The sequence below is a fragment of the Notechis scutatus genome, chromosome Z (genome assembly GCF_049901735.1).
Source record: "Notechis scutatus isolate UNSWTSFEM ecotype Mainland chromosome Z, rNotScu1.2, whole genome shotgun sequence".
Classification (NCBI taxonomy): Eukaryota; Metazoa; Chordata; class Lepidosauria; order Squamata; family Elapidae; genus Notechis; species Notechis scutatus.
In genome coordinates, this window is record NC_142025.1 from 8,408,508 (window position 1) to 8,426,575 (window position 18,068).

Genomic DNA, 18,068 nt, shown 5'->3' on the forward strand with positions numbered 1-18,068 from the left:
GGAATTAGTTACAATATTTGTCCCACTGTGTCTCTTGTTTATTTTTCAAAATGAACGTGAAAAGACTTACAGATCAATACAGGCAGTCCTCAAACTTATAGCCACTACTGAACCCAGGATTTCCATTGCTAAACAAGACAGTTGTTAAGTGAACCCCATTTTACAACCTTTCTTGCCACGTTTGTTAAGTGAATCAATGCAGTTGTTAAGTTAGTAACATGGTTGTTAAGTGAATCTGGCTTTCTCTTTCTGGGCATAAAAAGTGATCCCGTGGGGCACTGCAACCGTCAAAAGTACATGCCAGTTGCCATGTGTTCTAATTTACTTTACTTTACTTTACTTTATTGTCATTGTACCTCGTACAATGAAATCAAACACCATATTCAGTGCACATCATGACCATGAAAATAAACACAAACACACATCCTTCACCCTCCACGCATTGAATTGAAAACCCTGATATTGCATTAATATTGCACTATATAGTAGAATTCAGTAGAGTTACTGCCCTGGGATAGAAGCTGTTTTTCAGCCTATTTGTCCTTTGTTTTTATTATTCTGTACCGTCTGCCAGATGGTAATAGTTCAAAAAAAGGGTTCCCAGGATGAGATGGATCTCTGAGAATGTTTTGAACTTTCTTAAGGCAGCGGGAGCTATAAAGCTCTTCCAAAGAGGGGAGAGGGCAACCAATGATCTTCTGGGCAATGACATTAACCCTCTGGAGTGCTTTCCTATCTGCCACTGTGCAATTGGCAAACCATACAGAGGTGCAGTATGTTAAAATGCTCTCTATGGTGCAGCGGTAGAAGGTCACCAGCAGTTTTTCATTCAGTTGTTTTCTGAGAAGTCTCAGGTAGTATAATCTCTGCTGGGCCCTTTTGACCAGGGCTGCAATGTGGGCACCCCAGGTCAGGTCCTCTTTTAGGGTAACACCCAGAAACTTAAAACCAGCCACTTGCTCCACTCGGTCTCCATCGATAAGCAAGGGCTGGATGTCTGATCTGTTCCTTCTATAGTCCACTATAAGCTCCTTGGTCTTATTGGTGTTAAGGACCAAGTTGTTGTCTCCACACCATGAAAACAACCGGTCCACCTGATCACCTGGAGAAACTTCCATAAGGGTCATAAGGGGGAGGGGGAAATGTCACTTTTTGTAAGTCTCATTGTAACTTCAAATGGTTACTAAACGAATGGTTGTAAGATAAGGATTATCTGTATCCAGAATCATGAATCCAGGCTGTGGGGTACAGGCCTGCAAAAATTGGACCTGCTTAAATCTGGGACTCTATTATCACAGCCTCCTATTTGAACTTCCTGTGAATGAACGTCAGGAGATCACAAGGAAGTTTGCTTTGGCTCTTGGCTACTGGCAAGTGAGGCTGCAGGACGCCCTTTGGATCAGGAACTGTCTTTTAATCTAAATATCTGGCTTCCTCGGGACACTTTTCCCAGATCAAGGCCAAATTATATGCTCATTGCAGGATCACTGGTTCGTGGTTTAAGAAAGTTAGTTTGTATTGCCAGGCAACTAGGAGGGAGGGAGGGAAGGAAGGAAGGATAAAGAAAAGGAGGGAGGGTGGGAGGAAGGATCATGAAAAGGAGGGAGGGAAGAAAGGTGGATAAAGGAGGGAGGAAGGATGGAAGGATATTGTTACTGAAAAAAATATGTGGGATCCTTGGTCCTCTGATTGTTTTCTTGCAGATGTTTCATTACCCAACTAGGTAGTATCTTTTAACTGCTAGCAAAAAGAACACCCCAACCCTAGCACTGATGAAGTGACCTACTTGGCTACTGAAAAGTCTGCAAAAAAAAAAAAAAACAGCCAAAAAAAAAAAAAAACACCAGCCAACCTCAGAGAGCACCAAGGACCCCACAGTTCAGCCATCTGCTCCAAGTATTCTCTTTTATTGGCATTTAAGAAATAATAATGGCAATAATGCAAGGAAGGAAATGCCAGAGGAAAGAAACCTCTCGGCTCAGAAGCCTTTTGTGAAAAGCTAGGAAAGGTAGAGAGATAAAGTCCAAAGCTTATTCCTCCGAGAACTCGGCCTCTGAATTCTCAAGTTTCTAGATCCCAGTTTGGTATGGCTAAACAACGCCCCCCACCCCACCTCTCTCTCTCTCTCACACACACACACACACGCGCACACACACACACACCTGTTGCTATGGGAACCCAGAGATCTGCGAGAGGGGGGCTCGCAGTCTCCCCATCCAGAAGCCCGGACAGCCCTTAGTGAAACGCCGCCGCCCAGAGCTAACCTCTGGCTGGCCCAGAGCGACTTAGTCGCCGTCGGCTGCGGCTGAGCCCTCCGGACTGGCAAGCTGCCGGCAGGGAGGGGGTGCCATGAGACACCAGCCTTTCCCCGGAGGAGTTGGGCTAGGGGGTGTCGTGATGGCTTTGATCTCCTCCGTCCCTCCGGGCGACTCGCGGGGGTCTTGGCTCGTCTGGCGCTTTTGTTGACGCCCGCGAAATAGTGCGCGCGTGTTTCCACGGAGGGGCGCTGGCGTACGTTTTAATGCAGCAAAATGAATGAAGAAAGCGGGCGCAGCGCCGGAGGGGGTTGAAACAAGCCCCGCGGCGCCGGGAGGAGAAGGTTTGGGCAGGTGCACACAGCAAGCAGGAGGGGGGCACCAGCCGGAGCCTTGTGCCCTGACCCTTCTCTACGCGAGCCCCCGGCAGGAAAGGCAGCGTGCCACGGCCGCTCTCTCGCCTCTCCCTCTTCCGAGCACAGGCAGGCAGGCGAGCTGTGCCACCACCGACCACTCGCCCGCTGCTTTCCAAGTTTCCCCGTGGAGGGAGGGTAACCCAGTTGGCCGGGGCTGAAGGAGACCGTCCGCCCGGTCTGCGGAGCCCGCTCTCGCGGCCGCCTCGCGCGCAGAGGACACTCGCCATTCCTTCCCTGGCACGCGCGCGCACACTCCTCTCCGCTCCCCCCAGCCATCTCACACACACAGACACACACACCCTCTCTGCTGGCATGAGACCTGGAAAGCGGCTGCTCTGTGGCCCCGGGAAGGCGCCGGGCGAGGGACCCCAGTCGCCTCCCTGCTCCGCGCCCCTCCTCTAACCGGGGGTGGGGGGAGGTCAGGACCGCATCGACCGACCAGCTTCCAGGCGAGGGAAGAGGGCGGCGAGTTTGACGCGCCGACGGCGGGGTTCCTACACGTCCTCCTCCTCCTCCTGCTAGCCTTCCTCTGTTCCGATGCCCGGGCGGCGAGCGCGCCGTTCTCGCCGGCTCCCTTGAGGCAGACGGGGTGGCGCGTCCGGAGCTGGCGAGCGCCAGGCAGAAGACAGGGGCTCCAGACGGCCGGCGAACTCCCGTAGCCTTGTGGTCAGCCTGCCGCCCTGGACCGGCCGAATGGCTTCCTTGTACCAGCGCTTCGGCGGGAAGATCAACACCTCCCGCTCCTTCCCCGTCACGCCCGAAGCCAGCCATCTCCTAGGCCCCCAGTGCTCCGAGGAAGACGGGGCCGCCGCCGCCGCTGCTGTTGCTGCCGCCGCCGCCTCGGCCCACGCGGTCGCCGGAGCAGCGAAGGCTTCGCGCCCGTCGCAGCCGCACAACCCCAGACCTCGCTTCCAGTACCAGGCGAGGAGGAGCGACGGCGAGGAGGAGGATGTAAGCCAACCCCTGCCTGGCTCGGGGGGCAGGACGCGGGTGGGAGAAAGCCGGGCTCCTCGCCTCGGGGTTCCGCGCCTTCCGCCCCTCCGCTCGGACGGATGGAGAAGTCGTGGCAGTGAGAAGGGCTGAAGCGCCTGGGCCGAGGGCGGGGGGGGAGAGAGAGAGAGAGAGGCTCTGCGGAGACTTTACCTTACTCTCCTCCACCCCACACACACCGGTTTTGGTACAGGGATCTAGAGAGTATTCATGAGAAAACTCGGGGTCTCCCTTGGATTTAAGAGATGGATTAGCTAAAGGTTTTCTCTTAGTAGAAAAGTTAAAGGGTTAGCAGATCTTCGGGAAAAGAGTCGCGTTGGGGCAGTTTGCAAACGATTGGAGAGAGAATAGTTCACAAATAAATTTCTCTTCTCAAAGCTGATAAGTGATCAAAAGTAGATTTTCAAGAGGCATAGAATATGTTGGGAGCATAAATTTGAGCAACATGTGCTTTTGCTAGTTCAGATTCTTACACCTCTCGTTCTCCCCACCCTCTTCTCCAATCCCCACTTTCTTCCCTACCTTTACTTACTTTCTTGGAGAAATTTCAAAGAGTTTGTATTTGCATATCTCCTTAGTAACGTCCGACTTGTCCAGGACACTTACTGGTTCTGAGAAGGATGGTTGGGAGAAAAGGAAGTTGGAATAATCTGGAAATCATAACTCTTTGTTAAAGAAAAAATGTTATTTTAGTAATTTAATTGATGCAGTTACTAGTTTAGCCTGGGAAGGGCGCCTGTTCCTTGAAGCTGGTTCATGTGGTTATGTATGTTTGTGTGCACTTATGTTTGTGCAAATAGAAGCAAAGCCTCCTTTAAATTTTGTTTTCACTTTGTGAATTCTTCGGATGTTTCTACACAAGTAGAGGCATAGTTTGTGTGTCTAGCTTACAATGGTTTCCATATCCAAATGCTAAGGCCAACTCTGCCTAGTTTTCTAGATCAGGCATACAGATGGCTACTACCAATTCAGTGTTAATTCTTTAGCTTGCAGAATTGTATCATGTCATAATTCGGTTTGTGTCACTGTAGTGATTGTGTGTATATGTGTATGTATGTGCGTACATGTGCTCTCATCTATTTGTACAAATATAATAAAAATTAAAGAGGAGGATTTTCAAAGTTCATTGTGTACACTACCTCCAAAGTATATTTATTTTTAAATATTCCTTCCTCTAAAGTTGCATCACAATAACAGCTTTGCTCAGACCTTGGTTAGAAAAGACAAGGGTAATTAGCATAAAATTAATAAAAGGAGAAACAATTCCTTTTACTAAAAATCACTGCTGAAAAACTTTTGTAAGGAACCAAGAGGAGGTTGCCTTTTGTTCCTTTTTATTTCTTCTTTGAGAGAACATTTATCTTTATAAATAAGTATATAAATATCTTGCAAAGTGTCCAGCAGTTCTGTTACATTCAGCGCTTCCAGGTGAATTGTGCTTTGTATTCCATTATAATATTTAGTAGAAATAAATAAGATATAAATCCAGCTGACACAGAATCTTAAAGTTAATTCACTTTTCCCTCGCCTAGGATAATGTTTTTGCTGTTGTTGGGCGTATTCCTGGCATTGCCCTCTAGGTGGCAGTATAAGAAAGCAAACTTTCCTTTTTCTTTTTCCTTTCTTTTTCCTTTTTTTTTTTTTTGGACATTCAGCTAACAGTTTGTATTTTACCTGCACCCAATTTTGTATATAGCAAAAACCTGCCTAGCAACTGGACATTTTGAACTTAAAAGGTTTAATAGATGTGGCTTGTTTTAAATAGGCTCAAATTAAAACTTAAAGCCATACTTTTTTCCAGAGCAATATTTGTTAGTACTATAATCATATTTACATAAAATAACTTTCCTTTCTGCTCGTATGTCAGTAAGCATCTTGTAAGGTGTTGTAGAATTCCCTGCCATTAGACAGTTTCTGGTTTCACCCTAAATCTGTAACAAAATACCAAATAAATAAAAACTTCTATCAATTAATAAACCTGATTCTCACTTGTTTTCTTTAGATAGGAGACCTGATAGTCAGATAATGATTTTTCCAGTGCAAAAATTATTATTGTCTAGGAATCAAGGTTGAGAACTGTGCAGTCACAACTGAGAGCAACACACACTTACAATGAAACTGCCTTTTGTGAAACACTAATATAATCCAAAGTTTAGAAGTAATACCATCTGTAGAATGGCAGTAGTGCTTGTGTGTATGTTATGTTTAAGGAGAATTTTAAAAATGAGGTTCAGACATAAAAATGCTAGCTCCAGTTCTGACATTAAGGAGAACCAGACTCTGCCTCATATGCGTGTATTCCTGCTATGGTGATTCTTTAATGTGCTAATCTAGGAGCTTTCTCAGGTGTTGAATACTGCCTTGCAGATTGGGAGTTGGTCTTCTTTAAGCAGGGTTGGCCAATTAATTTCTCCAAAAGGGCTACATAAGAAACTGGGATTGTTGTAGAGACTGAAGCATTAGGGCTGTACACTTATTTACATTCGATTTCTAATTTCCAATTGACCTCATGCATGGCCAGACAGGGACAGCAAAAGTTTCAGATAAGGAATAACAGAATAACAGAGTTGGAAGGGACCTTGGAGGTCTTCTAGTCCAACCCCCTGTTCAAGCAGGAGACTCTATACCATTTCAGACAAATGGTTGTCCAATCTCTTCTCAGAAACCTCCAGTGATGGAGCACCCACAACTTCTGAACGCAAGCTGATTGTTTTCACTGTCAAGAAATTCTCTCCTTAATTCTAGGTTGCTTCTCTCTTGATTATTTCTCCTTGATTGTTTCTTGTCCTGCCTTCTGGTGCTTTAGAGAATAGCGTGACTCGTCTTCTTTGTGACAGCCCCTGAGATACTGGAACAATGCTATCACGTCACCCCCCCTAGTCCTTCTTTTCATTAGACTAGACATACCCAATTCTGCAACTGTTCTTCATATGTTGTAGCCTAGGTCTTCCAGTTAGTCCTAAAAAAAAACCTAAGTGCAAGCATCCAAAGTAAACCATCTTTGACTAGCCTCTGTTTGAATCATCTAATGGATGAGAAGCCTCCACCTATCATGATATAGGTAGTCCTCCATTTAAAACCAAAATTGTAACCAGGATTTTTGTTGTTAAACAAAGCAATTCTAAAACGAATTGCTGGAAAGGTTGCAGGTGGTGATTATATGGGATCCCTAGGATGCTGCAGGCATTTATAAATATATCCCGGTTGCCCAGTGTTTGAATATTGGTCACATGACTTTGGGAAAGGTATGATGGTCATAATTATGAGGACCAGTCATAAGTTACTTTTTTCAGTGCCATTGGAACTTTGAATGGTTGTTAAACACCACGTTGTAAGATGAGGACTGTATGTAATTGGTTTCTCTGCCAAACTGCTCTTAGTATCAGAAAACTATTTTTTATAATATCCGGCTGGTAACTACTTTCCGGTAACCCAGAATAACACATTATTCTGTGTCCTGAACTCTGGAATGAGAGAAAGGAAGTTTTATGACTTTGGCTGCTTGCTGTTAATTGATAGAGCACTCAGTTGATATGCCAAGGCAAAGATTTTTGACTTTCAAAAGAAATGTATGTGGCTCAAGGTTGAAGTGTGGAGATGAATGGGACCAGCCACAGGGAGCAAATTCCACACTCACCAAAACTAATGATGTTACCTAGCCAGGTAATAAAACATCTGGAAACAAGCAACCAATCTCAGAGAGCACCTTTTTTATCTTAGTATTTTTTTTTAATGCAAAAAACAAGTCAGAATTATTCTTTCTTATTGCAAGCACTGCTGGGAACAAGATCTCTAGCAAAGATGTAAGAGTATTGTGAACACATGTGCCTTTCATCGCACAAATAGTTTTACAGGCTTTTAAGATATCAGAGGACAGGGGAAACAATGCAAGGGTAACTGTGGTCACCTGGAATGTAGAAAAACATGCTTTTTAAATACATTTCTTCAGAATTGAATACATAGTCACTGCAAATCCTACTTCGGTTTATGATTGTGTTTGATAACTTCTTTGATAACACAACAGAAAAAAGCACAAGAGACTCTTGAAGGATTAAAATTCTAATATAAATTTCATATCAAAGCACAAAACTAAGCAAAGGACTCTTTTCTGGCAAGGAATGGATCCTATATTCACATGATGTGCATATTCATGGTTAATATAACCATGATTAATTGAATTACATTCTTTTTCTGGAAGTGTACAAGGCACCAAACAATTAATAGTACCACTAAGTTTGTGCAGTATGCTTAGGCTAAAGTTCGGTTGTCTAATTTGTGGATTAGTAGTATGTTGTATAAAACCAACTTCATCATTCCCAGCTGTTGGAGACAGCTGCAGTGGGAATATATCTTATCATCTGAAATACCCAACTCATCTTTACAATGTTTTTGTCCATTCATTTCAAGCATATTTTAAAATAATTCCAGCATGTAAACAATGTTAGGTAGCTTTGTAATAACCATTTGATCGTGTTTTATAAAAGCTAATATCTGATTTTTTTGCAGTTATTTGCTGTGCTAATCTTTATTATTAAATATACAGAGAGAATACTGACCTAGTTTGTACAAAATTGGTTTTATCATGACTCGTTGAATAAAGCATAATTGGTTAAATTTATACAAGGCACTAAGTTGAAAACTATTGTTGCAAAAATAAATTAATTTACACAGAAGATTACCCCAGCTTCCACCCCAACCTCAATTAATTAGGATTTAGTCAAACGTATCAAATCAATCAAAATTCTGTGTTTAAAATTCTTGACTTTTCCCATTTTTATCTTTTTGCTTGATCTCCAAAGAGACCAGATAAATATATATATTGTTTGTCTCTACTTTTCTGTTCAGAAGAATCTGCCTTCGTTGTTTTCCCCATTTTTTCCTTGTAATCATTCTATAAAAATTGACAGGCATTAGCTAGCTGAATGTGCTGAATGGAAAAAATAAATTCAAATCCTGTGTTTATTACATTTTAAAATGTACTTTGAACTAATAATGGTGAATTAAAGACCACTAAGAAGAAACTGAACCTGCAAATACTATAAAATAAATCCCCATATTTAGTGGAGACCTAAAAGATTCTGTGTTTTGTTTGATTCAGCAGAAGGCCATAGATGTGGAGAATTAATTATCTCTGATCAAGGAGAAAGGGAGATATATTTTGCAGCATTGGGACAATTGATATGAAGGTGACAGCTCCTTAGTTTGTGGATTAGAAATGAGAGCATTTTTAAAAAGCTGCAATGAGCCTAGAGAGACAGTGAAATACACAGAGCACATCAATTTATTTAGTCTAAATTCTGTCTGTACCTAAATGCTACAATTCAGTACTGTCCATGGCTTCTAAAGCATATCGCTTTCAAAAATTGCTGGTCATCTAAATTTCACACATTACATTAATCTTCTTCTGTGGTCATAGAATTGTGTCTCCAGATGAATGGTTACTGTTCTGACCCAAGCCTTGTTCAAATTAAACAAACACAAACTGTGTATAAAAGCAAACCTTTTTTAATGCAGTGTTGGGAATTCAGTGCATTCCCAGCCAAGAGACATTTAAACCAAATTGTCTGGTATCAAAAGCAAGCCCTTTCAAGGTTGCAAAAGGCTGCCAAGAACAGAAAACTAATTACTGATTAAATATTCACCAATAGAAGTTTCAAAAATAAACCGGAGTAAGCAGGGCTTCAACGAGGACACTAGTCTAAAGAACTTCTTTGCTTCCTGCAAAGAACACATTCCCGAGGGCTGGTTTTTATCCCTTATGGGAGGGGCAATCACCTTCCAACTGTTATCAATCACTCCGAGACAAGCATAATCTCCAATTGATTTATTAGGAACAGCTCTGGTATGTCTATGGAAATTTCCAAAACTGAAACTCATTCCCAGCGCATCTCACAAAGTCCCCCCTATCTCCTCCCACTTACTACACTTCATAAATCACGAAAACCATTTTTTAATATAACACACTGAATAACCTTGAACTGTTCAACTCCCTCACCTCCCTTCATTGTTCACATATTTTCTTGTGGCAGCTGATATCAGAGCTGACACCAACCTTACTCCCGAGTCGCCCTTGCTGTTTCAGCTGCTCTTTCCTTCGAGCAGCCCTACGTGCAATGAGCACAGGCTCCTCGGGGACCTCTTCATCACTGCTGCTAGCCTCCACAAGCTCCGAAGGCAGCATTCCACTCTCCGATAGTCCTGGCCCCATCCCTGCATCACACGCAGGCCCCTCATCTGAGTTCTCGCTATTAGAGACCTCTGCTGTCCGCACCTGCTGCCTGCGAATCACAGCAGTTACGGATATAATTTGGTAAAGAAATAAAAGTAAGGAGCCAGTTTGATGTAGTGGTTAAGGAGCTGGCCTAGAAATCTGGAGGAGACTTGAGTTCTAGTCCCGCCTTAGGCATGGAAGCCAGCTGAGTGACTTGGGCCCATCACCAAGAGACCGTGAGTTTTAACCCTGCCTTAGCAGGAGAAATCAGGCTTTGGGCCTGGCAACTCTCTCAACCCAACCCATCTCGCAGGGTTGTCATTCTGGCGAAAAGAGGAAGGAGTTTTAAATTTTGGGTTACTTAAAAAGTAATACAGGTAGGGTAGGAAAAATCTGATAGATAACATAAATAAGAAAGTAAATGCAGAAAATATAACTGAGGAATGCCTGTTTATAATTTTGGGATCACGTACTTTCCTTTTTGAGATTAATACTGGAATACAGACAGTCATTTTACTTAACATTGCCTCTGAACATTTTCCTGGTTCGTCTCTCTCTTGCTTACTTTTCTTTACAGTCAGGGTGATTGATGAGCGTAATTTCTGTAAGCAACTGCCAAAGGTGCTGAGTTTGATATGCATGCAGATTGTCTATAACTTCATTCCTTTTAATTACCATGAAACAATAATTCATTAATCAAGTTCATAAGAAAATCAGCTCTTCCCTTGAATGTAAAATACCAGTTCATATCATAAAACAAAAAAACTAGTAACAATTATCCCTTTAACATTAATAAGTTATTTTTTCTTAAGAAGGCTACACATCAGAAATCAGTTTTATAGTGTTACTTAAATAACCAAGTTCTCCCTTATTCATCATCGGGATAATTCATCAGGGTAATTTAAGTGTACAGGTACTCCACAAATTACAGCAGTTCATTTAGTGACCATTCAAAGTTATCACAGCACTGAAAAATGTGACTTATGACCATTTTTCATAGTTACGACCTTTGCAGCATCCTCATGAATATGTAATCAAAATTCAGATGCTTGGCAACTGGCATGTACTTATGACAGTTGCAGTGTCCCAGGTCATGTGATTCCTGTTGTGTGACCTTCTGACAAGCAAAGTCAATGGGGAAGCCAGATTCACTTAACAACCGTGTTACTAACTTAACAACTGCAGTGATTCACTTAACATCCGTGGCAAGAAAAGTTGTAAAATGGGGCAAAACTCACTTAACAACAGAAATTTTAGGCTCAGTTGAGTTGTGGTTGTAAGTGGAAGACTACCTGTACCGTGTTTTTGGAACAACATTTTTTTGAAAAAGAACCAGCCATTTGAATGGAAAGCATTGATAATTATTGGGATTCTGATATGCAAAAGAGGGATATTTAACTTTCCTTCTTGTGTAAGAACCATACTTTTTCACAGAAGTTTAGATCAAATGGATAATTAAATACTTGTGAGGGTACTTACAGTACTTGTAAAATACTTGTAACTCTTCAAGTAAATCTGGTTGGCAAAGATATACCGCAATAACTAATAGAACTAGTCCTGTCTGGACTGCAACAACATAATCTTGAAAACCTGATAAGAATCTTTCTTTTTCTCTCTCTATGTTATACCAAAGAAAGTTTATTTCCCAAGATTCTCATGTACTACCAATAGTTGCCACGTATAAGTTCTCAACTTACAGCTGTTCATTTAGCAAACGTTAAAAGTTACGACACCACTGAGAAAAAGTAACTTATGGAGTGATCCTTGAACTTATGGTTGTTGCCGCATCCCCAGGGTCATGTGATCTGTTGCTTGGCAACCACAATTATGGACGATGGTTGCAATGTTTCAAAATCATGTGATCACCACTTGCGACCTTCCCAGCCAGCTTCCAACATGCAAAGTCAATGGGTGAAGCCGGATTCACTTAAACAACAGCATAATTCACTTAACAACTGTAGTACTAGCTGAACAACCATGGCAAAATTTTAAAAAGGCTATAAAATGGGTGCATCTCATTTAACAATTGCTTTGCTTAGCCACGGAAATTCTGGGCTTGTAAGTTGGGGACTACATACACGTTCTTTGAGGCCATCTCTATAATCTTCTACAATAAGATGTGGAATTAGTGTTGGGATTCAATTTTTTTTTACTGCCGATTCTGTGGGCATGGCTTGGTGGGCGTGGCTTGGTGGGAGTGGCAGGGGAAGGATACTGTAAAATCCCCATTCTCTCCCCACCCCACTAACCTGCTTTCCAGCTCCGTTCTCCTGTGCAGGGCAACAAAAGAAGACCCAGCCAATCAGCTGTGATGGGAGGCAGAGAATAGATGGGGGCGGGGCCAGTCAGAGGTGGGATTTACTGGTTCTCTGAACTACTCAAAATTTCCACTACCGGTTCTCCAGAACTGGTCAGAGCCTGCTGAATACCACCTCTGTGTGGAATGATATATATCTGGATATGTCACTTGATGTTTGTTCTACTTGTTGCATACTAATCAAAGCAGTGATCTATGAATGGCTATTTTCTTTTCTTTTTTTAATAGCAAATGCAAGTCATTTTTGCCAAAGTCAAATGAGAAAGTTTTGTACACGGTCATGTTCCCTTGTATCCTCTATTTAACTAACTTAACTTGGACTTCAAAAGATGTTTTATAGTTCCCTTTTTCAGCCTCCCGAGATAGACAAGTTATGAATCACAGAAGTAATTGCCAATATTTTCAGTATTAATAATTCAGGCTGTGGGTTAGGTTGTTTAAATTAGCCTTTACAAGCCTTCGGGAATATATAGTGCAAGATCTGGAGAGTAATTTATTTTTGAAAACTGCAAAGAAAATGAGAATTGCTATTGCTTTGTAGTGAAATGTGCCAAAGCAAGGGCTGTTCCATTTTTGGGGGATGTGGTAAGAGATTTCTAAAAAAAATGAGCCTGCGAAATAAAATTGAATTGATTGTTATGCAAAATGAATTATCCTGTAAGACAGAACTGCAAATTATTCCAACTGAATAATAAATACATATAAAATCAACCTATTTGACAAGTTCCTTGCATTGTTGTCTCTGCCATCTTAGTTTTCTGTTATTTTCTTGTTTTAAATATTTTTAACAATTTGTAAACAGCCCATGTGGGGTCTTCAATTTACCACCACAATTGGGACTGGAACTTACATTGCTAAGTGAAACAGTCATAAAGTGAGTCGTGTCTAATTTTACAACCTTTTTTTGCTGTAGTCATTAAGGAAATCACAAGGTCATTAAGCGAATCTAGCTCCCCTGTTGACTCTGCTTGTCAGAAACCCTCTAAGAAAGTTGCAAATGACGATCATGTGACCCTGGGATCAGAGGTGGGTATTCAGCAGGTTCTGACCAGTCCTGGAGAACCGGTAGCAGAAATTTTGAATAGTTGGGAGAACTGGCAAATGCTACCTCTGATGGCCCCACCCCCATCTATTCTTTGCCTCCCATTGAGTCCCAGCTGATCAGCTGGGTCTTCTTTGGTTGCCCTACACAGGAGAACAGAGCTGGAAAGCAGGTTAGCGGGGTGGGGAGAGAATGGAGATTTTACGGTATCCTTCCCTTGCCACACCCACCAAACCACTCCCACCAAGCCAAGCCATACCCACCAAGCTACACCCACAGAACCAGTCGTAAAAAAAATTGAATCCCACCACTGCCTGTGATACTGCATGCATTGTAAACACATGTCAGTTGCCAAGTAAAATACATGCCAATTCATCACATGCAAGTGGAGATACTGCATGTTTTATAAGTGCAAGGACTAATCATAAGTCATTTTTTTTTCAGCACCATACTGAACTTTGAAAGGATGTTAAATGAATAATTGTAAGTCAGGAACTACCTGTAGTTGTTTTATTAACTTATACATTGCCCATATACGTGAGGTTTGTTATTAGATTCAGGAAATAGAAACAGAAGAATAAATGGTGGAATGTTCTGTGGGTAACTAAACAGACATCACTTCTCCTTCCTTCTCAATCAAAAACAGTTTTGAAACATTATTGGTCTGTAGTTTTCCTACTACTTGTCAGTTAGTAGATATCTGGCTTAAAAATTCTCGCAGGCTTTTGTATGATCAAACTGTATCAAGTAAGGCTCATAATAAAAGATGACTTCGTTTATCGTTCTTCCTTTTATGTAATTTTTCATGGTGCTAATATGTTCTGATGTGTAAATTATACATGGAATATCCCTTGTCTATTTCTTTGCTGATTTAAAATCTGATACTTGGGCTGTGCATATTTTTGTAACAATAATTGGCGCTGTTTTATGGCATACAAAAAGCAATGGGATCTAAGAGTTAGTGCCCAGGGAGTACTGCATCCTCTATACCTCCTGTCCCATCTGACATTTTATTTTATTTATTATTTTACTCTACACTACTCTTATTTATTTATTAAATAAGAAGCAATCCTGTTAAGTAAAAGGGATTTTGCTAATTTTTATGTATAAGAACTCCTCAAGTGCCCAATACATTTTTAGAAAAAAACACACAACAGTGGTTGTATAAGATAGTGTGCCCAATTAGGGATTCCAAAAAAGAGCATCCCACAGTTTTTATTTATTTATTTGATTTGTCAATCGCTTACAAGATAATAGTTATACAAATAAACATGAGTATGAATACAGAAAATAGGGATGAATAAATGGGGACAATGGGACAGGACGATAAGCACAATTGTGTACTTATACATGCCCCTTACAGACCTCTTAGGAATAGGGTGAGGCCAATAATGGATAGTTTAAGTTTGAAGGAGTTGGGGTTAGAGGATGGTGTAATGTGTTCCAGGCATTGATCACTCTGTTTCTGAAGTCGTACTTTCTGCAGTCAAGTTTGGAGTGGTTAACATTGAGTTTGTATCTGTTGTGTGCTCTTGTATTGTTGTGGTTGAAGCTGAAGTTAGTCATTGACTGGTATGACATTGTAGCAGATAATTTTGTGTACTAACCGTAGGCTGCATAGTTCTAGGTTGTCCAAGCCCAAAATGTGTACTAGAAGGCTAGAAGACATGATGGGACTCAACCTCACCAGTTTGCCTGCTGAAAATGGGTGTCTCCTATATCTTTTCAGAATACCAATGGTATCATTCAAGGTCCAGGATGAAGATTTTAAGTCTTGCGTTAAAAAATGATAAAGGTGTCCCCTGTTCAGTCATATCTGACTCTAGGGACTTGTGCTTATCTCCGTTCTTACCCGAGGGATCCAGAGCTTTTAAGACACTTCCGTATTCTTGTGGCCAGCATACTTTTGAATTGCTATGTTGTCAAAAGCTGGGCGAAGTAACAGGAGCTCACTCCATCATGTGGCTCTTGGGATTTAAACCCAGGCGGTAATCTTTCCAGCTGAGAAGCTCAGGCATCTTTAACCATGGAGCCATTGTACCCTAAAAAGTTGCCCTATATCTCTTTGCTTTAAAAAGTGCCAGCAAGAACCAAAAGAAGTATGTCAGAGTGTTTGCAGCATGACTACTACTGTGAGACAACCCAGGAGCACACCACACCACACAGAGGCTTTGCCTTTTAATAGTGGTTTATATACAAGACTGCTTTATACATACATTTACATGTTAGGCACATATTTTATTTTATTTTTATTTATTTATTTTGATTTGTCAATTGCTTACAAGATAATAAGTATAAGTATATACATAGTTATGAATACATGAAATGGGTACATATAAGAAAAATAAAAGAAACAATAGGACAGGGACGGTAGGCACGTTGGTGCACTTATGCACGCCCCCTACAGACCTCTTAGGAAAGGGGTGAGGTCAACAGTAGATAGTCAATCAATCTTCATTATTCTGCACGGAGAACTACAATGGAGATAGAACACGTGAAGAGAGAGATACTCCCTCTCATGGCCTCCCTAATATAGACAGCTTCTTAAAGCGGCGATAACCCTGCTGACTCAACTTCATTGCATCAGCATTTAGAGCAGCCTTACAGCAGCTGGTCAGCTGTTAAATCTTCAATACCTTAACCTAGCCCTTGGCTTCTATGGAACAATACACTGTCTTCCAATTCACCCCCAAACCCAATTCAAAATATTGAGTTTCATTTTTAATCCCACCAGCTGCCTAAGGTTGGGCGATCTGAAATGAGACATTATACACAGGTGGTCCTCGACTTAAAGATCACAGTTGAACCCAAAATTTCTGTGCTATGCAAGGCAGTTGTAAAATGGGTTTTGCCCCGTTGTATGACCTTTTTTGCCACCATGGTTAAGCTGCAGTTGTTAAGTGAATCATATGGTCATTAAGCAAATCTGGCTTCCCCCATTGACTATGCTTATCAGAAGACAGCTGGGAAGGTTACAAAATGACCCTGGGACAGTGCAGCTGTCCTAAATACATGCCAGTTGCCAAATCCCCAAATTTTGATCACATGACCATGGGAATGCTACAATAGTTGTAAGTGTGAAAGTGGTCATAAGTCACTTCTTTCAGTGTCGTTGTAATTTTGAATGGTCACTAAACGAATGGTTGTAAGTCGAGTGACAGCAGAATCTTGCAGATCTATTTTTTCCCATTATTACCTGACCATCCCCTTCCTGAGTGAATCAGTTTTCCATCACTGCAAATTACGGTATTATAGTTTTCATTTCACGTGCAATAAATACTATAGTCTTCTTCTACCATGTCTTTAATGGCCATGAGTTCAATTTTAAAATTGATTGTTTAGATAAAATTGTACTTTGACAAAATATAAATCAAAATAGTGCCTACCTTAAAAAGTATTCTCAGCAAATACGCACTCACTCACAAGCTCTTTGCAAAACTGTACTTTGTTTTTACAGTGTTTAAATGATGCAATTCAATATTATTTTCAATGTTATATATGGTTTTAACATTGAGGTGTCAGGGAAAGGGGAATGTTTTTCTCTCAGGCAGGGACAAACCTGAAATACTCTTCAAAATGCAGCTTTCCAGTAACCTGAAAGGTTAACATTGATTATAGAGGCTGAATACATTATCAACCTGCCATTTCAGCCTCTGAAAAGAATTGTCAGGGGGTAAAATGCAATAAGACAACAGCTTTAGGAAGAACAAGCAAAATCTCTCCCGTACAAAAACAAACAGAAAGCATTGCTGTTTGCAAAAAGAGAAAAAGGATCAACAATAAGAAACACAGAGAGAATTTTATAAACATTTTCATTGCCCTCCTTTCTGTCGCACTGAAGAAAAAAAACTTTGCACCTGGCATCATAATCTCATTACTTATTTATTTATACATGGCAAGGTCTAGTGGTTAAAGCTCCAAGCTAGAAAGCAAGAGACAGCCCTGGCTTAGGCACGAAAGCCAGCTAAGGTGAGTTTTGCCAATCACCAGGAAACTGTGGGTTCTAGGCCCACCTTAGAACTGTTTGTTAAGTGAATCACTACAATTCAAGTGAATCAAGCAATCGTTAAGTGCCTCTGGCTTCCCACATTAACTTTGCTTGTCAAAAACTCCCTGGGAAGATTTCAAATGGCAACCGTAAGACCTAGTAACCATTGTAAATACATGCTGGTTGCCAAGCACCCAAAATTTGATCATGTGACAACATTTGGAGATGCCAAAGCCGTCTTATGTGTGACAACTGGTCATAAGTCAGTTTTTTTCAGTGCCATTGTTTCTTTGAACGGTCATTAAATGAATTATTGTAAGTTGAGGATTACCTGTAGAATGTTATTCCACATGCAGACATTTTAAGGTCTCTAACTTTCCTGACTCCAATCAAGTGCACCTTCTTCAAAGTTTGCTGCAACATGTCAATAGAACTAGGGAATGATAATCATCCTAAATATTTATTTAATTTTAATCATACGATAAGTAATAAGCCTTAATGCTTGAAACATGTCAGATGGAGTCAAAAGGCATGGAATCAGTTAATAATGAAGAAATAGTGTTGCTTTCATTTATTTAGATAAAGGTAAAGGTTCCCCGCTCGCACATACATGCTAGTTGTTTCCGGCTCTAGAGGGCGGTGCTCATCTCCGTTACAAAGCGGAAGAGTCAGCGCTGTCCGAAGACGTCTCCGTGGTCATGTGGCTGGCATGACTAAACGCCGAAGGTGCATGAACACTCTTACCTTCCCACCAAAGGTGGCCCCTATTTTTCTACTTGCATTTTTTTTTACATGCTTTCGAACTGCCAGGTTGGCAGAAGCTGGGACAAGGAACAGGAGCTCACTCCG

At 41.4% G+C, this 18,068-nt stretch overlaps 1 protein-coding gene across 1 annotated transcript in view; it reads left to right on the forward strand.

The window, feature by feature from the left end:
* Positions 1-3,010: 3,010 nt before the first annotated feature.
* The window catches only part of DPP6 (dipeptidyl peptidase like 6), a 349,551-nt gene continuing 334,493 nt past the window's right edge, over positions 3,011-18,068 (forward strand). Inside the window, exon 1 of the mRNA XM_087945820.1 lies at positions 3,011-3,622. Coding sequence (XP_087801946.1) covers positions 3,365-3,622 — 258 coding nt within the window. The 5' untranslated portion in view covers positions 3,011-3,364. The remainder of the gene's footprint in view (positions 3,623-18,068) is intronic.